Source organism: Vicugna pacos, chromosome 32 (genome assembly GCF_048564905.1).
Source record: "Vicugna pacos chromosome 32, VicPac4, whole genome shotgun sequence".
Classification (NCBI taxonomy): Eukaryota; Metazoa; Chordata; class Mammalia; order Artiodactyla; family Camelidae; genus Vicugna; species Vicugna pacos.
In genome coordinates, this window is record NC_133018.1 from 20,094,028 (window position 1) to 20,119,480 (window position 25,453).

The 25,453-nt window shown below is 43.0% G+C and overlaps 1 protein-coding gene and 1 pseudogene across 4 annotated transcripts; one reads left to right on the top strand and one right to left on the bottom strand.

Moving 5' to 3' along the window:
• The first annotated feature begins 295 nt into the window (after nucleotides 1–295).
• Nucleotides 296–23,914, top strand: TCTN2 (tectonic family member 2). 4 transcript variants are annotated; one of them, XM_072953036.1, is made up of 19 exons: nucleotides 296–483; nucleotides 675–782; nucleotides 1,097–1,185; nucleotides 1,992–2,187; nucleotides 3,903–3,971; nucleotides 5,290–5,390; nucleotides 8,155–8,345; nucleotides 9,043–9,169; nucleotides 9,993–10,134; nucleotides 11,183–11,248; nucleotides 11,909–12,043; nucleotides 12,289–12,366; nucleotides 14,896–14,976; nucleotides 15,851–15,962; nucleotides 18,239–18,345; nucleotides 21,212–21,368; nucleotides 23,076–23,201; nucleotides 23,352–23,440; nucleotides 23,687–23,914. In XM_072953036.1, the coding sequence occupies exons 1-19, from the start codon at nucleotides 402–404 to the stop codon at nucleotides 23,806–23,808; spliced, it is 2,178 nt and encodes a 725-aa protein (XP_072809137.1). In that variant the 5' UTR covers nucleotides 296–401; the 3' UTR covers nucleotides 23,809–23,914. The 4 variants fall into 4 exon arrangements, with proteins under 4 accessions (XP_072809137.1, XP_072809138.1, XP_015099261.2 ...); XM_072953037.1 differs by having other exon boundaries at nucleotides 1,097–1,173; XM_015243775.3 differs by lacking the exon at nucleotides 3,903–3,971.
• LOC102542145 (large ribosomal subunit protein eL33 pseudogene) lies at nucleotides 16,961–17,476 on the bottom strand (annotated as a pseudogene).
• Nucleotides 23,915–25,453: the final 1,539 nt, after the last annotated feature.

Genomic DNA, 25,453 nt, shown 5'->3' on the forward strand with positions numbered 1-25,453 from the left:
GTATAGTCAGTTCACAATGTTGTGTCGATTTCTGGTGTACAGCACAATGCTTGATGAATTTACATACATGAATGTACATGTATCCGTTTTCATATTCCAGTTTTTAAACTGGACGCGGACTCTTACTTTTTTGTGCCGTGAAGGAGCAGGGCGGCCTGACGGCCTGTGGGCGGGGCCGCGATGCTGCGGCCGGGTTTGGGGGCGGGCTCTCTCTGCAGCTGGTCCAATCACGGTGCGCCGCGCAGCCAGGTCGGCGGCGGATTGGCGGTTGCCATAGCTCCGGGGGTTCGCTTGACAAGTCGATGGCGGCCGGGACGCGGTGGCCGCGTTTTGTCGTCCCCCTGCTTCCAGGCTGCTAAGACGGGCCCGGTCCTGTCGTGCCACCCGGCGAGACCGCAGGCATGCGCTTGCCGCCGCCGCTCCCTCTGCTGGGGGGGCTCCTCCTTCTGCAGGGCGTCTGGAGGCCGCTGCGGGGGGACCTGGGTGTGTGTGCGCGGCGGGGCAGGGGCCTGCGGGACCTGGGCTGAGGCGGGGAGGGGACGAGGATTTTGAGGCCAGACTGGGGACTGGGGCCTCCTCCGGGAGCTCCGGAAGGCACCGCCAAAGAAAGCCACCACCCCGCGTGGCAGGGACTCTGCAGCTGTTAACTCCCCCCTGTGCCTCTCCCCGCCTAGTGTTCATCCCTCCTGTCATCCGCATGTCCGGCCCTGCGGTCAGCGCGTCCCTGGTCGGAGGCACGGAGAATGTGACCGTTTCCCTGGCCCTGCTGCAGGACGAGATGGGTAAAGAGTCCAGCCTTCCTGTGGGGAGGGAGGAGGGTCGGCTAGGCCTGGGCCGCCCAGGAAGCCTGGCCAGGTGGCATCCCCTGGGTCCCTTACCAATGCCTCCTGCAAAGTCAGGGTGCCGGGGCCCAGAGGACCGACGGACAGGTTCAGTAAAAGAAAGCTTGAAACCGTACACTTGTCCAACGTCACAGTTTGCAAAGGGTCCAATCGTAGGCTTGGAAAGGGATTCCATCCTAGAAAGCCTGACTCAAGAGTGCACCCCCTTGGCTGCTGGGCAATACCGCCTTGCATTCTTATCTTCTCTGCCGTAGGATTATCGCCAGTTCCATATTGTGGAGTGCAGGACAATGAGACAGGAGACTGGAGTTTGACTGTCACCCCCAATGTGGTAAGGCCAGAGGTAAAAACCTCTTCGGGAGCATCTGCAGAGGCCCAGGCTAGTGTTCCTGCAGGGCTCTCTTGATTGGACAAGACAGAGCTTTCTCAATGCTTAGATCATAAAACTGTGGGCTGTCAGATCTCATAGACACTCATCCAGCCCAGAGGTTCTTAGGGGTCCTCAGGTGAGTTTCAAGTAGTCTGTGAACTCTCTGAAATTGTGTGTAAAACTGTGTGTGTGCACGCATTTTTTTTCTGATGAGAGGGTTGCCAGCTCCATCAGATTACCAAATAGATCTGTGACTCAAAAAAAGCTTTGTAAACCACTGATTGCCCCACAGCTCTGAGCTTATGTGTAAGAACACTGAAGTCTGGAGAGATTAAATATTTTCCACTTAATAAGTGTTTTATTGAGTGCCCAGTATGTGCAGAGCATCAACTCTGCAGATAAAGGATGAGAAAGACAGATCTTGCCTGCATCCTAGAAACTGGGAACTGTTTTCATGGACTTTTTGGTGTGTATTTAATCTTCTGCTGGTAGGATGATAAAGATGCTAAACAAACTGAGTAAACTTATCAGACCTATGTTCAGCTTTCTCTAAGTATCCACAGGTTGCTTGCTTTTATGTTAAAGTGAGGATTAGGAATCAGGGCTTGCGTCTTGCCATAGGTTTACAGGGTAGAACTGAAAAGAATGATGTCATCCTTGTGAACATATCTCCTTTAGTGAAATGAACGGAGGCTGATTGCACTTGCCATTCTGTGTTCTTATAATTATAGACACTGTTTTGAGTCACTAGAAAAAGTATAGCAATATTTTCCTTGCAGAATTCGTTGGAAGTGACAGTGAGGTTGAAGAGGAGTCTGCAGTCCTGTTTCTCTAATGAGACAGATTACTTCTCTGAGTCCCCGTGTGTTGTCCAAACTCTTGTGGTTTCAGCGGCTCGCAATTCGTCCTGTTTAGCACACCTTCTCATTCAAGTGGAAATTTACGCCAACTCTTCCCTGGCCCATAATGCATCAGGCAAGTAAAGTCTTTGACTATCAAGAGGTTTTCTTTAAATATTAGCTGAAAAAAAGAAAATAAACATTATCTGTTTGATTTTAAGTGTAGGCCATGCAACTTGTGTACTCCACTGGTGAGTCCGTCTTGCTTTCCACTGATTTTCCTTTTGTGTAGGAAAACTTTCATTTGAAAGTTTCCACTTTGTTCTATTTTACTTAAGATTTATTGTATCCATCTGGTTGTCTCTCTCTGTAAGCCGCCTTAAATCCAGTTTGGGAGAAAGTAAAGATTATTTCTTTGTGTTGATTCCTATGACTCCATCTTAAAACAAAGCAAAGACTATTGAATGAGTTTATAGAAAAACAGATTTTAAGTGAACGCTTTTAACTGCCAGCTTCCTCTCCCAGAGGAATTGCTAAATTATGCTTATGGAAGCACGTATTCCCTTAAGAACACATGAATAATAACACACAATTTGCTGTTCTTTACCTTTCAAAAAATTGTATAACTTAGAAATTGTTTCATACAATTACACATAGGGTCACCTCTTTCTTTTCGTATTCTTTTTAATATAATTCTTATATTCTTTTTAATAGCTACATAGTAGTCCATTGTGTGGATATACTGTTATTTAACTAGTCTCTTAGTCTTCCAACTTTTGATACACTGAAACCAGTGCTACAACAAACAGTAGTGTGCACACGCATCTTTGGACGTGAGAAAGTGGTTTTGTAGTATTCTCCCTTTCACATTGTGGCAGTGTCCTAGGAACAGAAGACGTGCTAATGTTGAGGGATCCACTTCGATACGTGCCACCAGCATGTTCCCTGTCCCCTGCAACAACCTCTAACATCTCTCGCCTTTACAGTCACCTAAGATGTAGGGAGAAGTGTCCCTCTTCAGTAGCGGAAGTCTGGCATTTTGAGACTCCCATGGTGCCTCTTCCCACATCACATCCCCTAACTGTGGTCCTCCACGCTTTTGGCTTTAGAAGTTTTGGAGGATAAGTTATGATAATACCATTCAGTGGGCTACTCTGCCCTTAGTATATTTGTGTGGAAAGATCTCCAAGATACATTGCTAAGTGCAAAAGGCTGGTGCAGATAGGTGCATATAGCATGAGATAAGAATATATATTTATATTTGCATAAAGAAATTCAGGAGGGCTCTCCGAGAAGCTAGCGATGTGCTACAGGTTTGGGGGTGATGTGGGAACAGGAAAGGGCCAAGAGTGAGGGCATTCATTGTGTACCTGTTTTTGTATCCTTTTGATTTTTTTGAACCATGTGACTCTCTTACGTATCGAAAGGTTTGAAGTTTTTAAATTTATTTTAATTTTATTAACATCTTGTTGAGGTGGGGAGGTAATTAGGTGAATCTATTTTATTTTTTAATGGAGGTGCTGCAGATTGAACCCAGGACCTCGTGCATGCTAAACACTGCACTCTACCACCGAGCTGCACCCTCCCTCCTTGAAGTTTTGTTCTTAGAAGAAAAAGCATTTTCAAATGCTTAAAATTCAAAACAAACCAAAAAAAAACATTCAGTGGATGATTAAACAAATGGAGGGACTAATGGTAACTATACTGTTCAAAGCAGTGACTTTTTTTTTTCTAATTTGCTTGACTATGTTTAGATAATATTTCAGAATGTCTTTGTACAATTATCCAAACTCAGGAAAATCAGTCTTTGTATATCAGTAATTATGGGATGTCCACTCTGACCCCGTGAAGGTATGAAAAATGTTGCACCCAGTCAGACAGAGATCAGGACAAGAAAAAGGATGGAAGGACAGACAGGAGGTATGTGGCATGCCTAGTGACAACAAGCTAGCAAATGACGTAGGCGACATATAGATAGACACACAAACGTCTATCTATAGCACATAGTAAAACCCTACTCCACATGCCTTGCTTATGTCGCACGGGTTTGATTATACGGAGAGTTGGACTCTTACCTTTGGAACGTGGTCTGATGCTTCACCCTCTTACTCCTGATCCCCCGACGAACTAGGGTTCTACTATATTGTAACATGGAATGTATACTAGTTGTTCTTTAGATGCTTCTGCTGTCTTTGACGTTAACCGTTACATAGAGTTTAAACAAATCATTGCTATATAGTCTTCGAACTATTAGTCTCTGCATCCTGAGTTAGGAGGCTGAAATGTAATATAACAGTCCTTTTCCAGTCAATGCAAAAAATGACTTATTTCTCCCACCCTTGAGCCAGAATCAGGATGTGAAGATTTGGATTTGAGGTTGAGTGTGTAACAAAATTAAATGTGACCTTGTGGTCAGATGAGTTCCAGACAAGCGGTCTGAAGTGTCACTGTGGCTTCAGGTTTTTTTTTTTTAATATATATATTTTTATTGAAGTATAGTTGGTTTACAATGTTGTCAATTTCTGGTGCACAGCACAATGCTTCAGTCATACATGCGTGTATATATATTCGTTTTCATATTCTTTTTCTCCATAAGTTACTGTAAGATATTGAATAGAGTTCCCTGTGCTATACAGCATGAACTTGTTGTTTATCTGTTTTATATATAGTAGTTAGTATCTGCAAATCTCGAACTCCCAATTTATTCCTTCCCACTCCCTTCTCCCCCTGGTAACCACAAGCTTGCTCTCCATACCTGAGAGTCACCAAGGCTTCAGTTTTATCTGCTGAAAAAGGAAATGAACTTGAAGGAGTAAATGCTACATCTCAGTCTGTGTTATGAAAAGGATTGTCCAGTGTATGGGAAAGTAAAATCAATGCATTGCATTTACCCTAACTTGTAAATCTGAGTGGCTTATTTATATCCAAGGCTCTGTGACTTCTTTGGTTTGTAAAACTAATGTATTTTCTTATATTTGGGTGTTTGTTGGAGGAGTTGATTCAGACCTCAGAAATGGTTTTTTTTAACATTTTTTATTGAGTTATAATCATTTTACAATGTTGTGTCAAATTCTCAGATATGTTTTATGCGCAACTCATTTCAGGGATTCCTTGCTGTGGAATATTGGTCATGGGGATCCATAAGGTAGTGATTCTGCTTTCTTTGAAGGTCAGAAGTGTGGCAGTGCTTTGCCAGCCTGTTCTGCAGCTGAACTTCTCTGTTGTCTGTACTTTGCAGAGAACGTGACTGTTATTCCCAACCAGGTGTATCAGCCGCTCGGTCCCTGTCCTTGCAACTTAACAGCCGGGGCCTGTGACGTTCGCTGCTGCTGCGACCAGGTATGCTCTTCCCAACAGCGGGGCACAGAAGCCGCGGTACCCAGTGTGAGGAGCGCCAGCAGTTTCCCACCAACAGCTTTTGCATGGATGCTCTTTCAGAACTGAGATTGTATTTCGTGTCACAAATTGTTTTCACATTGAGTATTTTCTTAAGAGTTTATGGATGAAAGAAATGTATCTCTTTGGATAAAATCCTGATTGGGATGATTATCCTGGGAGGAAGGTTTTGGTGTCTCACATAGAAGCCTTTAAAAATATAAAAAGGCAAAAAAATACATTTTTCAATGATTTGTAGTAACTTGATGGAGTTATACAGCCACCACAACCTTCTAATTTTAGAACATTTCCATCATCCCCCCCAAAAGGCTCTTGTGTACATTTGCAATCACTGCCATTCCTGCCCCTCATCCTCGGGGCCACTTTTAATCTACTTCATGTCCCTAAGGATTTGTCTAGTCTGGATATTGCGTGTTGGTGGAATCCTACACTATGTGGCCTTTTCTGTCTGGCTTCTTTCTTTCTTTCTTTGAAGTATAGTCAGTTACAACGTGTCAATTTCTGGCGTATAGCACAGTGTCCCGGTCATGCATATACATACATCTATTTGTTTTCATATTCTTTTTCATTAAAGATCATTACAAGATATTGAATATAGTTTCCTGTACTGTACAAAATAAATTTGTTTTTATGTATTATTGTTTATATATATATATAGTGGTTATCATTTGCAAATCTCAAACTCCCGAATTTATCCTTTCCCACCCGTTGTCTGACTTCTTTAACTTAGCATCATGCTTTCAAGGGTCGTCTGTGAGGTGGCACGTGTCAATCTCCATTCCTTTGTGTGGCTGAACCACATTCCCTCGGACGGATGTCTCACCTCACGCTTATCCGTGTATCAGTTGATGGACATTTGGGTTGTTCACTTTGGGGCTATGATGAATAATGCTTCTGTGAACATCTGTATGCAGGTTTTTGTCTGGATGTGTGTTTCCATTTCTCTTGGATGTGTTACCGAGGCGTGGAATCGCTCTGTCATACGATAACTGCGTGTGTGACCTTTTGAGGGACTTTTCCCAGAGCGGCAGCGCCATTTCGCATTCCCATCAGCGGTGTATAAGGGTCGCAGCTTTCTGTATCCTCACCAAAGAGCGTTACAGTAATCTTGATTCTAGCCATCCAGGTGGGTGTGAGGTGGTACTTCATTCCGATTTTGATTTGTATTTCTCTAGTGGCAAATGACGTTGAACATCTCCCCATGGGCTCATTGGCTGTTTGAATATCTTCTTGGAAGAAATGTCTGTTTAGGCCTTTTGCCCCTTTTCAGTTGGGTTTTCTTTTTGTTGTTAAGTGATAAGAGCTCATAATATTCTCTGGATGCTAGTTTCTTATCTGAGATATGATTTGCAAAAACCTTCTCCCATTGTATAGTTTGTCCATTTTTCCTGTTGGTGTCCTTTGAAGCCTCAAAGGTTTTTAATCTGATGAAGTCCAGTTGATCCATTTTTTTTTCTTTTGTTGCTTGCGCTCCTGGTGTCAAATCAAATAAATCGTTGTGCAATGCCAGGTCCAAAACACATTTTTAATCCCTGTTTTAGGTCAAATGGGAATAAGATGCAAAAGAGACACATGTCCCAGGACCCCAATCACTCCCACGTTTGGATGAGTGCCGTTAAGTCACGGTTTTACAAAACAGAAAAGGAAAGCGTAGGGTCTTCATTTATACTGTGATTCCCACACTAACAGTTATATTTATAATAAAAACTATATTTAGTTTCAAATACTTTTAAATGCAGGTGCTGGGGATTGAACCCAAGACCTCATGCATGCTAAGCATGTGCTCTACCACTGAGCTGTACCCTCCTCCTTATATTTCATTTCAAAAGTACAGCCGATCATAAGTCTGTTCAGGTATCAACAGAAATGTCAAGTGGTGTTCTCTCCTTCTTTCTTGCAGGCTGCATCACTGTGCCCTGTTTCTAACTTCCTTAGTGTCTGTTATATATGGTGTATATATTCATATATATGTATAGGCACCAACTACTGGCATGTTTAGGATCCTGAATTGGTGACATCTTCAGATAGCTGCAACTTACCACTTTAGACAGGAGCAATTCTTAATTTGAATTGTCCTTGTTTATAATAATAGATCATTTGCTCTTCTATCTTCAGTAAACAAGGGATTTAAGACATACTTAACGTTTAGCTCTCTTGGTCCTTTGTGAATCAAGGATGAATACAGATGAATAAATGAAAGCGTGAATAAAGTGACTTCTCGATGGTATTAGTTGGGTTGTGTTATAATAACAGGGCTTCGAGGATTCTTGTGGAATATGGACTGTTTTGCCCTCACTCTAAATGCCCTTAGGTTTCTCTGGCCTAGGGATTTGAATGATGATGACAATTAAAAGGGAAGTTTCTCAGTTTTATTCTCCATCTGGAGTCCCTTCCATATTATCTTTTCTTCTCTTCACGTTGCTTTTTTGTGGGTGTGTCTTATGTCCACCAGTCAAGTTGTGATTCCCTTGAAGGTTTGAAGTTCCTGACTTGGAGGCTCATAAGGGAGCTGACGACATTCTAGCCAATTTTACCTTCTGTGAGCATAGAGCTCTCTTAGCCTGGGTGGAGGTCGTGCTTGTCCCTCACTGCCTGGGTGGTGACCTGCCGGCCTTAAAGAGCGTGTTCGTCACACAGGCCAGGACATCCTGACGGCGGGCACAGGGAGCTTGAGTCTTGCCACTGCAGCTTTACATTTTCTTTCCAGGAGTGTTCATCAAATTTAACAGCACTGTTCAGGGACTCCTGTTTCCCCGGCGTTTTTGGAGGAGACGTCAATCCTCCCTTTGATCAGCTCTGCTCCGTTCAGACGGCGCACGGAGTCCCCGACTGGTTTCCGTTCCTGTGCGTGCAGCTGGACAACTCGCCCTTCCTGGGACTCTTCTACCTCGGATCCGTGTGAGTCAGCCACTGCCCTGCCCTGGCGACAGCCCGGCCTCCAGTGTCATCTAGGCGCGGGGCCCTAGCATGGGGGCCCGTTTTTCTCAGAACCTCCCCAGAGGCTCCATGCCTCAATTCCTCTGTGCTAGATTCAGTGCTAGATTTCAGTTAGTAAGTTTATTTTGTGTTAAGTATTTGAAAGAGTGGGGCCTCACTGAAAAGAAACTGATTGATACCACAAATAGTTAATAGTGACGATCTGGGTAGTGAGGGGGTGAGTAATGGGCTCATGAGGGAACTTCAGCTTCTTTCTGTCTTTTATGTTTCTGTATTGTTGAAATTTTACAACAGTTTTTTTATTATTATTATTATTATTATTATTATTATTATTATTATTATTATTATTGTAAAATTCATATACTATAACATTAACCATTAACCATGTTCAAGTGTATAGTTCAATGGCATTTAGTACAAATTTTTTTTTGTAATAATTAAAAAAGTAAGGGCGGAGGGTATGTGTAGCTCAAGTTGTAGAGCGCATGCTTAACATGAGTGAAGTCCTGGGTTCAATCCCCAGTACCTCCTCTAAAAATAAATAAATAAACCTAATTACCTCCCCCCCAACAAACAAAGTAAAAAAATGAAAAGAAGAATTATTTTTAGCACACAATAGCTGAAAGGATTAGTGATGGTTTTTCTCCTGGATTTGCAGTTCCTCTGGGCAAAGCGCTTCCCCTGAAGTGTATTTGCATGCTGACCTAAAAGACTTTTCAGACTTTGGTTACAAACAGGGAGATCCAGTTATGACTGCAGAGAAGGAGTATTTTACCATCCCGCAGGTAATAATTTCAGTTTTGGTATGCTAGAGCCTTTCCTCTTTTTTCTTGTCTTCTTGTTAATTTAACTCATATTGCTCAAAAAAAAAATCTCTTCCTAAGTTATTATTTTTCTCCTCTGGACTTTCCAGGCACTCAACTGTTTATGGTTTCTGTATTTTTTTTTCTTTCTCTTTTTCATGGTCACTCTTAAATTAATCTGTCCTTGCTAGCTCTCAGAGTGAACTTACTAAATAAAACTAAAAGACTTTCTAGCAGTTTCCATGGATATGACTGATCTTTCTTCACTTCTGTTAGTTGAATAGCCAATTTCTAATAAGCTATAAATATTTAATGTAATACTGCAGAATTTTGAAAAATATTTGGACTCTAGAGTTTTATGTGAAATCTTTATTTTTTTTTAAGTTCAAAATTATGAGGAAAAAATATTTATGGGAAGGAAAAATGGGAGGCTAAACCATTTCTCTTTACTACCCACATGAATCCATTTTTATGCTTTTACAAAGACCTGGCTGTAATGAGGGAGAGAAAAATGAAGTTAAATATAGTTATGTTTCTGCAAAGTAAATGATGCTGGGCAGGGACCATTCTTTAGCGACTGTACTGAACTGTGACTCCTCAGCCAGTGGCTTCCAGACTTTGATTAGCAAGTCAACGAGGCATTTTACTCAAGTTGCTCTGCTAGTCAATGCGCTGGCCTGGCCATCGTGGGAGCTAACCCGGCAGCAGCAGCAGGTGCAGGCTGAGCACTTACAAGACAGTGATCTCTTTTTTGTGATTAGAAAGCTGGTCATAAATCTATGTCGGAATTTCCCCCGACCCTCAGGTGTCCCTGGCTGGGCGGTGCCTGCGGAACGCCCCCGTGGCTTTCCTGCAGAATTTTGACGTTCAGTGCGTCACTGAGCTGGACACGTACCAGGAACAAGACGGTGCTGCCAACGTGAAGATAAAGAATGGTGTGGTAGGAGGTACGTTCCATTCATTTGAAAAAAGAACACAGACCTGTGTGTTGAGATAAGCTCTGATCTCATGAGAGTAGAAAGCACTTCTCCTGGGTCAGCACAGAACAGTATTTCAGCTGCCGATTGAGGAAGGTGTTTTCTTTGGAAGAAGTTCACTTCTACGAGACAGCACGTTGCATATCTCTGCTTTTTAAAAAAAATTTAGGGTCACATTCACGTAACATAAAATTAGCCATCTTAAAAGGTACAGCCCAGTGGCATTTGGTACACGCACAGTGTTGTACAGCCGTCAGCTCTGTCTACTTCCAAAGCATTCTCATCACCCCCAAAGGGAGACCCTGCACCCGTTAAACCTCTCCCCTTGCTCCCTTCACCCTGACCCCTGGCAGCCACTCTATGGACTGGCCAGCTCTGGACCGTCACATAAATGGGATCATACGATGCATGGTCTTTTGTGACTGGCTTCTTTCACTCAGCATCATGTTTTTGAGGTTCATCCACACTATAGCGTGGATCAGAGCCTCATTCATTTTTACATCCAGATCGTATTCTACCGTATAAATACACCGCACTTTGTTGTCTGTTCATTAGTTGGTAGACATTTGGGTTTCCTCCAGCTTTGGGGGTCTTGTGAACAGCGCTGCTGTGAACGCTCGTGTACAGGTGTCTGTGTGGACACATGTAATCTCTCTTGGGTGGATGCCTGGCAGTGGAATTGCCAAGTCATACAGTAATTTAACTTTTGGAGGAACGGCCAAGCTGTTTTCCAAAGCAACTGCACCATTTTACATCCCCACCAGCTGCATGCTGCATGTTGGTTCTTACGTGAAAATGACTCTCTGGATTATCACTGACTTTTGAGAGTCTTCTCCCCAGCTCTACTTAGATGCCAAGAGTTGTTCAGTTCCCATTTGATGGTGCTGGGGAGACAGGGAGAGTTCAGTACTCGGCATACGGGGCAGGCACAGTTACCATATTTGCTTGGTAAGCTTTCATGTGTGTGGGTAAACATGATCACGCTCGTCCAATGAAGGTCACTTACGTATCTTTTCAGGCATACTTACACCAAAAGTTATCTATGAGGAAGCAACCGACCTGGACAAGTTCATCACCAACACAGGTATTATAATGTTACACTTTTATATCATCTCTATGAGGATATATGTCATTTCTTACAAGTAATACATAGTCCCAGAGTAAAATTCATTTTTATTAAGAATTTTACGAAGTTCACAACTGTTCAGAGGATATCCCACTGGCATTTTGTTCCCCGTTCCGTCTTGCCTTACTTTGGAGTAACACCTGTGACCTCGAGCCAGACCCTCCTGGATTCTCATCCCCAGGGTCTACGGACCTTTTCTGACATGTTTTTCAGATAGTTAAAGAATTCTTTGGGACCCTGCATTTTCATTTCGTACTTGCTTTCCTTTTCTTTTCTTTTTTTGATCATTAAACTTTGTGATTGTAATGTGGCCAAAGTACACAGAGTTCGGCCAATCTTCCAAGCACGTGCTCCGCATCGGGCTATGAGTCGGGCACCAGGTGTGCAGAAATAAAACACCAGACCTCACCCAGGGTATTGGGGTGGAACAGAGGAGGCAGCTAATGACAACTGGGGAAGGCCTCCTGAGGAAGTCACGACCCTGCTGTGTTAGGAGCTGGGTAGGCAGGGCGGGGGGTGGGGCCTGGGGGGAGGGCCACCCAGGCGGAGAGAACCACCAGTAACAGCCTGGAGTCCAAAGAGGGTCTCTAATTTACAAAAGTATCCTTTTATTTGCAGAAACACTTTTGAGCCGCGGACCAGCCCCCAGGAACGTGAATGTGGAAGAACATTATATTTTCAGATGGAATAATAATACAATCAGTGAAATAAACGTCAGAATTATTAGGGCAGAAGTTAATGCCCAGCAGAAAGGTAGCTTTGTAGAGGCAGCGAGAATGCTTTCAGTTTTTAAGTATTTTTTTCCTCTTTTCATGATTCTCATAATTATAACATGTAAACTAATTCAGACCGTTTTTTTCCTTACTTGTATTTATGATCTAATCAAAACCTTTTTTTTTTTTGCACGTCAAAATGCAATTAATAAGGTAAAGAAAATAACTCTGGGGGATAATTACTTTTCCCAGTGAAATGCTGACATATTTTTATTTTATTTCTAGGAATCATGACACAGAAATTTACAGTGAAATTTTTAAGCTATAACAGTGGTAATGAAAAGGAATCATCTGGAAATCCAGGTGAGGTAGCACATGCATCAGTCACCGGCCTTACAAACATATTTTAGTTCAACAACCCCATGCTGTAATGGTGATTGTCTAAGTAACTCTCCAATTTTAGTTTGTGACGCTGTCCTTTCCTTTTGTGATACTGTGTTCTTTTTCTGATAACAACTTAGTTTTTTTTTTTTACATACAGTGTTGTATATTGTAAGAAGTTGTTGTAAACTGGAAACATTCTTTAGCTCTCTTTTGAAGAGAGAAGGCATTTCAAGTGTCAGTAAAGTTAGCTTTTGAAGAACACCAAGCACAGGGAACCATATTCAGTATCTTGTAGTAACCTACAGTGAAAAAGAATATGAAAACGAATACACGTATGTTCCTATGTGACTGATGTATTGTGCTGTACACCAGAAATCGACATAACATTGTAAACTGACTATCCTTCAACTGAAAAATAAAGAGATAAATAAGAAATAAACTCCAGATGATGGATTCCTAACCCAGAATCCGTGGAGAGACTCCCCGAGGACTGTGAGCGCCCAATCATGTTGTGCATTTTGTATTTATGTGCAAATACATCTCCACCCAGTTTGCCGTGTCCTTGCTTGTTTCTTCCCTTCACCGCTGCCTCCGCAGGGCCTAGAGCGGTCCACGGACCGCAGCGTCCACTGTGCTGGCCACCAGCCCCCTGCAGCTGCTGGGCGCTTGAAATGCGGCCAGTGTCTTATGTGGAAAATGATAGTTTAGATATATTGAGTCGAATAAAATATGTCACTCAAATTTATTTCAGTTATTTCTTTTTCTCTTTTTTTAATGAGGCTACTAGAAAAAAATTTTTTTAATTTAAAAACATTCTAAAAATATGTATTATTCTAAAATCAAATATGAGGTTTGCATTATATTTCTGTTGGTCAGCACTGGCTTAGACCATAGGAGGCGTTCAGTAAATATTTGTTGGCTAAACCTAGCTCACTGTTTCTTAAAAAATTTCCCCCTCCTTTTACTATCCTTTTTTTTTTTTCTTGAGATGTAGTTGATTTGCAATGTTAGTTTCAGGTGTACAGCAAAGCAATTCAGATATACATATACACACATATTTTCAGATTCTTTTCCACTTTATTTCATTACAAGAAATTGAATATAGTTCCCTGTGCTGTACAGTAGGTCCTTGTTTCCTTTTACTATTCTTCATCAGGCAGTAATTAATCATGAAGGAACAACCTTTTTACTTTTAAATAACTTTTTATTTTGTGTGATCTTCAATATTTATATATACTGACTTAATCATACATGATTCATTTTTTATATATTTTATTTTTATTATCATCTTTTTACCATTTTTTAAAACTGAAGTACAGTTAATTTACAATGTTGTGTTAGTTTCCCGTGTACGGCACAGTGACTCAGTTATACATGTACGTGTCTGTTTGGAGCCCTGCCCTTGGCGGGAGTCTCCACTCAGGACGGTGTGGAGGAGACTGCGCTTTCAAGAGCGAGGACTAGAAAGGGCCCTGGGAGAGGGACGGAGCAGGACTAACCTGGTGGGAGGCAGGCATGAGCAGGAAGCAGACCCGGGCAGGGTGGGACCAGCCCCCACAGGGGAGCCCCCCGACCTGGTCAGGAATGGTGGGACCTAACGCTGGAAACACAGACACCATGTGCAAACCTCGATTGTACCCCGGTGTGTAAAAACAGCTCCAAAACCCATTTTTGACGGGGAGTGTAGGAGGAAACAGGAGTGTGACCAGGATATGATATGACTATAAAGGATTACTGTTAATTTTCTTAGGAGAAACATTGGCATCCTGGTTATGTAGGGGAATAGCTTTAATATTGGGAGATGTATGATGGAGCTTTTCGGAGTAAAGTGTCCTGACGTCTACAGCTTATGTTCAAACCGCCCTGCCCCTCCCCCGAAATATATATGCTTATACCATACAGATAAGACAAGTACGGCTGACTGTTACAGTTGCTGATTTTAGGTGGTGGCTGTACTGAGGTTCACGGTATTACTTTAAACTTCTCTGTACTTGGGAACTTTTTCATATTAAAAAGGAGGAAACAATAAGCTGGATGAATAGATGGATGGGAACAGGACATAAAGCAGACCTTGGGGTTGAACCGCGTTACTGGAGAAGGGTTCCACTGGGAGGCTACTTCGGTTTCAGCTTCCCTTTCGAGCCCCTGTGATAAGCGGTGTGAATCACTCAGCAGGTCTTCATGAACCGGCCTGCCTGGCAGCTTATGTTCTCCGGGAGAGAGGTCCAAGACCGACTCCTGCCTGCTCGTCACTTTTCAGATTTCACTTAAAAAGCGTACTAAAAAAAGAAAATCACACGGACATCTTTGTTTTAAAAACAAAACAAAATGAAACGAATGAAGGTGATGTCCTTCTGTCAAGGGTATTCTGCAAAAGCCTTGCTGTGCACTTCCTTTCATTGTGGGTTCCTCCTGTGTAGTAATTGATGAGCTAGGACAGGACCTGCGGCTGCGTTAGAACAACTTCTGAAGGAAAGACGCTCACTCTCCCGGGTCACGTTTGTCTAGGTTACCAGCTTGGCAAGCCCGTTCGCGCTCTGAGTACCAACCAGATGAGTAACGCCACGACTTTACACCTTTGGCAATCAGGTAAGCTGGTTTAGTGGTATGATTAACTCTCCAGTGAACTATAATTGTAACTATTACTGTATTTTGAATCTGACAAAGTCATTGATTATTTTAAAGCCCAATTTGTTTATTTAGCCTCGGGGTGGTGGTTTTCCATGCCTCTACAGCTTTCTTCCTCCTTCCTTCCTTCTTTCTTTCTTTCTTTCTTTCTTTCTTTCTTTCCTTCCTTCCTTCCTTCCTTCCTTCCTTCCTTTCTTTCTTTCTTTCTTTCTTTCTTTCTTTCTTTCTTTCTTTCTTTCTTTCTTTCTTTCTTTCTTTCTTTCTTTCTTTCTTTCCTTCTTTCCTTCCTTCCTTCCTTCCTTCTTTCCTTCTTTCCTTCTTTCCTTTCTTTTCTTCTTTCCTTCCTTTCCTCTCCCTCTCTCTTTCTCTTTCTGTCTTTTCCTTCCTTCCTTTCTTTCTTTTTTGGTAAAAAATATTAACATTGCTTGCACTTGTAGTGCTGGTTATTAGGTAAGAGAGACTTAAGTGTGAAATTGGCTCGAGAGCCCACTGTCACTGTGGTCATGGATTAGCCTAAGGTGGTGCTAATCAGAGACAGAATAGTTTCATTCCAAACTATGGAAAAAAATCTCTGGCTCATTGGTAATTACTCACATCTGCCAGAAGGCATTAACTTTCCTATTTAGAGTAAACCATTGATCCCCGTCCAGGTATTTTGACACAGAAGGATGCCTTTGTTCAGCTTTCAAAGGATTAGAGTAACGATGACCTCCGTTCTCAAAAGCTGGACACTTTATTTCTGTTCATTATTTTCTCTCTGTTTTTCAAGAAAAAACTTTGAAGCAAATCTTTTATTTTGCAAAAATAGTAAGAGGATAATCTCTTTATTTTATAGCTGGAAGGGGTCTGTGTACATCAGCAACTTTCAAACCCGTTTTATTTGGAGAAAATGCACTATCTGGGTGCCTTTTAGAAGTTGCAATGAATGAAAACTGTGCTCAGCTCAGGTGAGTGTCTCATTTATCTGCATTTTGAGTGGCTTGCTTAAATTTAATTCATCCATGAATACTAAAAGAGAACATGGATGTGAAAAATTACATTCTGAATAAAAACTTAATGTAAAAGTCATAGTAATGAATACAAACTTCCAATATAATTTAGAATTGATTCAAACATCAGTGTAAGTGATAACAGACTTTCTAGGGACTAAAACTGTTTTCATCCATATTTTTGCGAAAGATTTCTCTGTGAAGTTTGTTCACATCGTTGAAACCCCATGCTCCTAGAATTAGAAAAAGGCTGGAGCAAAGTATAATTGGTGATTAACATTTAAAGAATTCTCAAGCCCTGTTACATGATGTATAAAGAATTTTCCACTTTATTGTCTGGGTGACGTTTGGAAAATTTATGGATATGCATTCTTTTTTTTTAATGGAGGTGAAATTCATACAACATAATCATTTTAAAGTGAACGGTTCGGTGGCATTTACTACATTCATAATGCTGTGCAACCACACCTCTATCTAGTTCCAAAACATTTTCATCTCTGCAAAATGAAACCTGTACCTTTTAGCAGTCACTCCCTAGTCCTTCCTCCCCTCAGCTCTGGCAGCAATCAGTCTGCCTCTGTCTCTATGGACTTACCTTTTCTGAATATTTCATATAAATGGAATCATACACATTGTGACTTTTTATGTATGGCATAAAATCTATCTTTTTAAGTCTGACTTTTTAAGTCTCAACATCCTATTTCTGTGGTTCCTCCACTTCCGTAGCCTGTGTCAATACTTGACTCTTTTTCATGGCTAAATCGTATTCCATTGTATGGTTAGACTACATTTTGTTTCACCGTTCATTAGTTATGGACATTTGGGGTGCTTCCACCTTTTGGCTATTGTGGATAGTGCTATGAACATTTGGGTATCGGTTTTTGTTTGAACACCTGTTTTTTGTTTTTTGTTTTTAACAAGAGAACAAATCCACACTTTTATTTATTTTAATAAGTTTAAATCCTTGAGGGGTACAGCATTACCCAGATTCTGTGTCCAATAGCCTTAGCAGGAAGCTTGCTTTGGAATTTGGCACAAACTTTGCCACTGTTTCCATGAGCACGAATTACCTTTCCCCAGATTACTGCGGTTTTGGTCAGTTTTCCACCAGGAGTCACTGTGTTGTTCTTTGCTTTGTACACATAAACACATCTCTTGCCTAGATAGAATTCAGTCTCATCTCGAGCATAAACACCTTCAATTTTAAGAAGAGCTGTGTGCCCCCTCTGGTTGCGGAGGCCCCTCCTATAGCCGGCAAAAATGGCCATGGACCACAGCCTTCCAGAAGTACTTATTGTTTTAGAAGCCCTGTTCCCATCAGGCCTCCACAGTCTCCCAGGCAGCTGGAAGAGTGAACACCTGATTTCTCTTTGGGGCAAAAATACAGGAATAGAATTGTTGGGTTATGTGGTATTTCCTTTTTTAATTTTTTGAGGAACCGCCATATTGTTTCCCCACAGTGGCTGCGCCATCTTACATTCCCACCAACAACGTAAAAAGGGGTCCAATTTCTCCACATCCTCACCAACACTTGTTGTTTTCCATTTTTTTGGATAATAGCCATCCTAGTAGGTGTGAAGTGGTGTCTCCTTGTGGTTTTGATCCCATGTATTTGTACACCCATTTCATCTGTAACATATCTAAGTGGCTTAGTTCTTTGGGGAGCAGGGAAAAGATAGGGGAGACTTGAGAAGGGAAGAAAAACTTTGGGTACAGGTTACCCACAGCAGCTCCTGATCGCAGGGTGCAACGCCCGAGTCCACAGTCAGAGTCTCTCCCTTATGGCTCATAAGATTTGTACCCTCCAGTGACGTTACTGGAAAGGAGAGATGCTAAGTTCCAATTCTTAATATCCACTCAATTTTATAGCTCAACATTCTGGCTAAATATTTAGGTTCCTTTTGTTGTTGGATCCCTCTGGCCCCTGAATTAATCCCGGTAACCTGATGTGTGATCCGCCCACCTCCCAAGTTTTGTGACACTCAAAGGAGCCTGTAAACCACATGGTACCAACGTAAGTTACTAACGTTTTATGTCTGAAGTGAAAGATTGCTTCTGTCTGTCCTCCTCTAGCTGCAAAGATCCATCCAAGGAGTGCTATCCGAGACTCCCAGCCAGTTCCCCTGGCAGATTTTTGTGTAGGAATCCAGCACGCACAACCTGGACACTCTCTGAAAGGACTTCAGGACGAGACTTGCTGGCCACAAACTGAGAAATGTCTTACTCTCTTGCAGGGAGAATGCTATTGAACTCCTTGATTCATTAATACCAGCAACTCACGTTGCAATGAGAGGCAACTCCGATTACAATGATCTCAGCGACGGCTGGCTTGAAATAATACGTAAGTCAAAGCTGCACGTGTGTGAAATGTTTACTTCGGTTGCTATGACTACACAGTGTCAGCTGCGGGTTAGGCGTTAGAGTCCCACCCAACCCGACAGGTTTCCCTGCTGCGGCCCAACTGACATTTGTTTAGTGGTTAGCTCTCCAGGCAGCAGGCTCTTCACATCTTTTACCTCTTATTCATGACATCTTTTTGTTTGTTTGTTTGTTTGTTTTTTAAGAGGAAATCTACAGGAATTTCAAATTGCCTGGTTGTTTTACAAGCTAATGGTCTCTGGCAAAGGACGTCTAGACGAGGTTTGAGGATTTTCAGTGCATGTCAGTTTGCGTGGATGTTTTTGATGGCCAGGAATATGGGCAACTGAGAACTGGCTTTGTAATTTACAAAAGCAGTCTTGTTAACGGGGAGGGAAATAAGGTGATAGAAAGCTCTCTGCTAGGGGAAAGGAGCTGGGCCCAGGGGACCGCACGCGGTACGACTCCGTGTGTGTGAAACGGCCACCTGGCTGGGGCGGCTGGAAGGAAATGAGGGTCTCTTTTTGGGGTGATGAAAAGTGTTCTAAAAGTGAACCTGCTGCTGGTAGCACAACTCTGTGAAAATAACTAAAGACGGTTGAATTGTATACTTAAATAGACGAATTATATGGTATATCTCAGTAAAGCTGTTAAAAAGGAAAGAAGGAAATTAAGGTGCAGCAGATCTAATGAAGCAGGGTCACCAAGGCCAGACAGAAAGACTTGACAGTCCAGTGCCTTTGGGCACAGGCGACCGGTGTTTGCTGTCAGCCTTGGGTTCCCAGGGGGATGGTGTGGGAGGAGGAGGAGATAGACCACATGTGGCACGTGGAGCAGACGGGAACCGGACTTAGCCACGACAGCCCCGATCTCACCTCCGAATCTAAAATGTCCGTCCGGTCACTGAGCTCCAGCTCGCTCGGGTTGTCTGAAGTCACAGTTAGTTGCGGCAGAGCTAACTGACCCAGGGTTCCCGTCTCCTTCCTCTCTTCCCAGCTAGGAAGTCAGGTGACATCTTTCCGATTTCTTGGGGAGTCTTGAGTGTGTAAATCACTGAACAGAAGGAAAGCTTCTCCTATTGCTCTCATTACTGGCCTTGCCTTTTGGGGCCTGAAAGAACTGAGTGACTCTGCAGTGTCTGCTTTGCCAAGTCCCCTCCTGTCCCTGCAGCCGCTACTGCGGCCCTCGCCTCTGCCTGGCTGGTGGGGGAGCAGCTCCCTACATCCTGTCCTCACCCTTTCCACGCCCTCCGAGGTCACCTCAGCTCATTAGGCAGGAGTTTGCACAACGGACCATCCAGACACGTGCCTGCACTTGATTGGGGTCTGGCTCATTACGACCCCCTCTCCCCTGCCCCCTGGGTGGCCTGGGATCGCTTTATATGTCTGTGTGCTCAGGTGCCCCTGACCACTCTCTGACTCGGGCAGGGGGTCCTGCTGGCCACGGTGTGCCAGTCCAGCCTCTGCTCAGGTCACTAGGCCCAGAGTTAGATCCCCATTTGGAAACAGAACCCAGAGGTCGGGGTTTGTCAACCCCTGGGCTTTGCCACCCAGGCCAGCTAGGTGGGCTGTGGAAGTGCCTGCGGGGTGGAGGGGAGGGGTCAGTAAAGCACCTGAGAAGTGAAAAGTCTGCGGAATTTCAAGGTAGAGAACCTGAGTTGCTTTGGTGAAAAGTCAGAGGTGATGGCATTTTGTTGCCTTTGAGGTGGAAGCTGTTAGCTTCTACTTCATGTCTAAGCTGAAAGTCGACCTCCATCCTGGTTAATAAACAGAAGAGAAGTGATGTTTAACACATGTATCAAGGAGGAAGAAACTGGACATCATGAAGAAGCAGTGTTGCTGACCTTCAAACCCCCCGAAGTTCAGGGTTTGCAGATACACACCACTGTATATAAAACAGATAAACAGCAAGGTCCTACCATACAGCACAGGGAACTATATTCAATACCATGTAACAGCCTATATTGAAAAAGAATATGAAAAGGAATATATATGTATGTGTGTAACTGAATCACTGTGCTGTACACCAGAAACTAACGCAACATTGTAAATCGACTATGCTTCAATTTAAAAAAAAAAAATCCCTGGGGAGGGAGGGTATAGCTCAGGGGTAGAGCACATGCTTGACATCCACAGGGTTCTGGTTCAATCCCCAGTACCTCCATTTAAATAAACAAACAAACAAACAAACCTAATTATTGCCCCCTCCTTTAAAAAAAGCTTAAAGAAAAAAAAAATCCCCAAAGGAACAAAGAAATCGCCTCCAGAGTTCACCACAGAACTTGCCATCCGTGTCCTGTAATCGACCTTCCTGTTTCTTCCTCTTAAGTGCCAATTTTCAAGATGAATGAAAATTAGTCTCTTATTCAGTTTTATTCTCTGCCATTTGTATTCCTGCTGTGACAACACATCAGGAAATTGCTTTTGAATGATTTAATCCATATTAACTCACGTTGCTAGTATGGATTTTAAATGCCTTACACAGCTCTTACTAGAAGTGGCCGCATGGATAAGTCTCATGGCATTGTACTGCTGTTAAACGGTGCTTCTGTTAAAAACCTGGGTGGATTTCAATGAGGAACTTGGGAACTGAATCATAATTTATGGTTTTATTATGTGGATTGGGGATTTTTAAAGTTCCAGTGATTGCCTTCACTTGCAAGGAGACGTTTTGAACACCAGGGATGATGCTGTTCTGGAGTGACGGGCAGTAGAGCCTGTTAGAGACGAAAGCCTGGTGAAGGTTCTTCCTGTCTAATCATATTTCCCACTTTAGGGGGCGTCATGGCATTGTAGGAAAACTATTACTAAATTATTCTTTCCAAAATGCACAACTTAACATTTCCCCAGGTGCAGATGCCCCTGATACAGGTGCAGACTCACCCAACAGCAGCACGAATGGTGTCTGCCTGGATGTCCCTGCTCAGCTGAGCGTCCGCATCCTCTTCTCGGATGCTGGCACCGTGGAGGGGATTACTCAGCAGGAGATACTTGGCGTAGAGACAAGGTATGATCACATCTTGGATGAGCATAGTTTAAAGACAGTCAGTAAAGGAGGGGGAGGCAATAGCTCAGAGGTACAGTGCGTGCTTAGTATGTACGAGGTCGTGGCTTCAATCCCCAGTACCTCCATTAAAAAAGTAAAAAAAAAAAAAAAAAAAAGAAACTTAAAAATAAAGAGAATCAGTAAAGTTGAGGGCCCTCCATAGAATAGGGAAATGCTAATTTAGAATCTGAATGGTTTATTTCCAAATTGCAGTGATTAGATGTCTAAATGGATTACATGTAAACTATGCAATGGAAGCTCATTTTCACTCCCAAGTATTTATAAAGCTATGTACAAGGTATTTTAGGGGCACAAAGAAGAGTAGGGGGCTGCGTAGTGCAGAACATACTATGAAATTCATGGATATAATTGGCATACCTCTCAGGGAATATTGCGCAGTGGTTGGAGATTCTGGCAGCAGAGAGGAGGGTTCAAATCATGGCTCTTGTGCTGTGAGCTGTGTGACCCTGGGCAGTTCCTTACTCCCTTCTCAACTGCGGTTTCCTCATCTGTGAAATGGTGACAATACCTTTTATGTGTCAGACCTCTATCAGTCTGAAGTGACAGGGTTTCCACTTTATACTGTTGGTTCAAGTTATGGAAAGTCCACGCACAGCAAGGTCATGGTTCATGGCTCCCACGTGGCCAAGGGTCTTTCCCTGTTTATCTCTGTGTGTGTGTGTGTGTGTGTGTGTGTGTGTGTGTGTGTGTGTGTTTTCTTTCTTTATTTTTCCCCTCTCACTTTCCCTGTTATCTCTTGACTCCTCTTTCCTTTAGGTGGGCTTCATTCCTAGGGAGGTTTTCCTCAATTACCTCAAGAGGTGGTAAAGGTGAACTCCAGCAATTCCAGACTTACGTCCGTTTAGCAAGTCCAGTGGAGTCCCCACCTTTCTCAAAAATGATATGGGAAGACTTCTATTGGCTCAGTTCCCATCACGTGCTCCCTTCTGAGCCAATCACTGTGGCCAGGGCAGTAGACAGCTCTGATTGCCTGGGCACAGGTGATGGGCCCACCCCCTAGGTTCGGGTGGGTCCCTTTGGTCCAACTGAGAGTGGGGAGGGGTAGTTCCCCCAGGGGAAATTGGGTGATTGCAGTTACTAGAAGAAAGGCAAAGGGATGCTGGGTGGGCAGAAATAACATGGAAAGCCCTCAAAAATCATTACCTGCTGTTGTTGTTATTTTTTGTGTGGGGGGGTAGGTTTATTTATTTACTATTTTTTATTTAATGGAGTTACTGAGGATTAAACTCATAACCTCAGGCATGCTAAGCATGCACTCTACCATTGAGCTACCCCCTCCCGCATGCTGTTGCTTTTTATTATTATTATATTGTTTGAGATAAACAAGTGATAAAACAAATGAGCTTTAGAAACACCTATATAAAATGAGATGATGGGGCAGAAGAGACGAAACAGAATTGGCAAAATGCTGGTAATTGCTGTAGCCCGTGGTATAGGTCCACGAGGGACCATTACACAGCTTTCTCTGTGTGTGCATTTGAAAATTGGCGCAACACAAAGGCAGGGCGGGGGGAAAGCACCAGCAGAATGAGAAACCTCTCTAAGAGAACCCCAGCTCGTACTGTCGCTGTGGCTGTCATCTGACGTTCTTAACAGACTGGAAGTGAGCGGTGGATGTGTGTTGCCTGCATGACCTTTCCCTCCCAGGTTCTCCTCCGTGAACTGGCTGTTCCAGTGTGGGCTGACGTGTGAGGATGGGGCCGGCTTTTTCCCGCTCAGTGCATCGGTCCAGTTTATTAAGATTCCTGCACAGTTACCCCGTCCACGTACAAGGTAACCCAGTTGCTGGCCTAACTGACATAATTAGGAAGCAAAAAAATACAGTCAAAAAATAAGAAGTGTATTTCTTTAACCAGGGGTTGATGCTTCTCATCAAAAGCATGCTTTGCTGTAGAAATTGTAATCTTCTAAAATGTTTTGTAGATTCCAGATCAATTTTACAGAGTACGACTGTAACAGAAATGAGGTGTGCTGGCCGCAACTTCTGTATCCACTGACCCAGGATTATCAAGGTAGAGTAAAGCACGTTCCTGGAGTGGTTACCGTTGTATTACGGCAACTAAAAAACTTTTTTCAAAAGCGTAAATGTCACAGAAAACTTAAAACATACAGAAAAGTTTTAAAAAAACAAAGATTTATTGATCAGGTTGCCACTTAGAAATGATCACTATTTATGTTTTGGTTTATTTCTTCTACCTAAATAATTACCCAAAAAGTTAAGAAATAAGAACGTTGCTTAATTCGACATTGTCTTGCAGGGGAGCCTTACCCTCAGTGCGTGGCCAAGGGCTTCCTGTTGCTGACCTTCTTCGTGTTAGCCGTGGTCCTCAGTGACCCCTGCACCAGAACACGCAAAGCTCGGAATTCAGCTCCCATCTGACTTCTTAAGAGATCATCACCTTTTACTTCAGGGATTTGTTGTCCTCCCGTGTGCCTCTCTGTAAAATCTTAATAAATGAAATGTTTTATTTTTATAGAAAATTTCACTAAGTGCTCTGCAAAGTTAGTCCACGTGTGTAGCTGTCCAGACATTCAAAGCATCGCAGAATAGGCCTCCTCACCCCCTCACCAGCCTCAGCAAAATGCCTGAAAGGGTCAACCGAGTGAATAAGTGTTATTAGGAACTTCAATTTATCAGAAATTATTAAAGCCATAGGAGTTTTGGTCCGCATGGGATTCACATGATAGGTAGTCACTCTTTTGATTTTTTAAAAAAATATATTTCTGTTGAATTAATGAATTTCCACTGTTCCAAAGAAAGGATTAAAAATGCATGAAAGCCTTAAAAAGTGTAGTGAATGAAAGGTATTGCCTGCCTTGTCAGTAAACATAGGATGCTGTGGGCATCAGTCATCAGCCACTACCACTACCCGCGACAGTGAACCAGGGGGAACTCAGGATGGAGACCCGCAGGCTGCCTGCCGCCGCCAAGCCCTCTGCCACCGCCCCCAGCAGTGCCCCCTGAGGAGACTCAGGATGGAAAAGCACAGGACACTGGCCCTGACTGCCAAGGTGCAGATCAGAGGAGTGATTTCCGTGGGCCCAGAACTTTGCATCTTCCCATACACAGAGAAGTGCTAAATTTCCAAACTTGGGATATCCGGTTTTCTTTAGTTAACAGTAATCTTTTGATGTGTGACTCCCTGTTCTTTGCTACAAAACTCGTGTATCCTGGCTCCTCCTCTGCCCCTTTAGAGCAGCCTCTTAGAGCGATCTGAGAGGCCACCACCCAGCTCAAGGCGTCAGAAAGTCCGCCGATTAAAGCTCTCAGCTTTTAGGTTGTGCATTTTTTAGTACAGTGTATAAGATAGTGTATATAGTACAAAATTACCAAAAAAAAGTGTGAGGAAAGAGGGGGGGTCTGGGGGAAGGAAATAATAGAGGAGGTAAGTAAAATAAAACCAGGAGTGAATGCAAGCCCAGGAAAGCATGCCCGAAACCTTGCACTTAGCAAAGGCTGGCCCCTCATTTAGCTTTCAGTTCAGGAACAAAACAAAACAAAACAAACAAATATGATTAGCTACAGGAATCATGGGGTCCGCGGGTTAAAAAATAGGTTGGCTTTCAATAAAGGACAGGTTTTCCTACTTAAGGCTTGAGAGAAATTCCTCCTGGGGCCCCTTATAAGGGGACAGACAGCACGGTGCATGGTGCATTGGAGGATATTGGGGGAGAACGGACGTCTTCAACCATAGCCCTGGAGCGGCCACGTAGCCACTCCAGGGAGGCTTCTCTGTGCACCAGACAGATTTAGTCATTGTATCAGATAGGCTTTGTGCACTGTGGATAAGGTGAATTTTAAAAGGGTTCCTTCTCACACTTTTTGTTTGACTTCCTAGTGCCTCCTGAAGTCCTGGTGCTACGTACAATGTGTTGTGTTCCCGCCAGGGGAGTTTCAGATCTTTCTTGCACTCTAAATCTATAGATCTAGTCCTAATTTCTCCTAATTCGTATTAAACATGTAACGAATGACAGAGGAAACTTCCCCCTCAAGCACCACTGTTCGTATTACACTGAATTTCTTC

Coding starts and splice junctions, on each gene's coding strand:
- TCTN2 (XM_072953036.1), top strand. CDS start 402: ATGCGCTTGCCGCCGCCGCTCCCTCTGCTGGGGGGGCTCCTCCTTCTG. Junction 5,391..8,154: donor TTCGCTGCTGCTGCGACCAG/GTATGCTCTTCC, acceptor TTTTCTTTCCAG/GAGTGTTCATCAAATTTAAC. Junction 8,346..9,042: donor CTCTTCTACCTCGGATCCGT/GTGAGTCAGCCA, acceptor CTGGATTTGCAG/TTCCTCTGGGCAAAGCGCTT.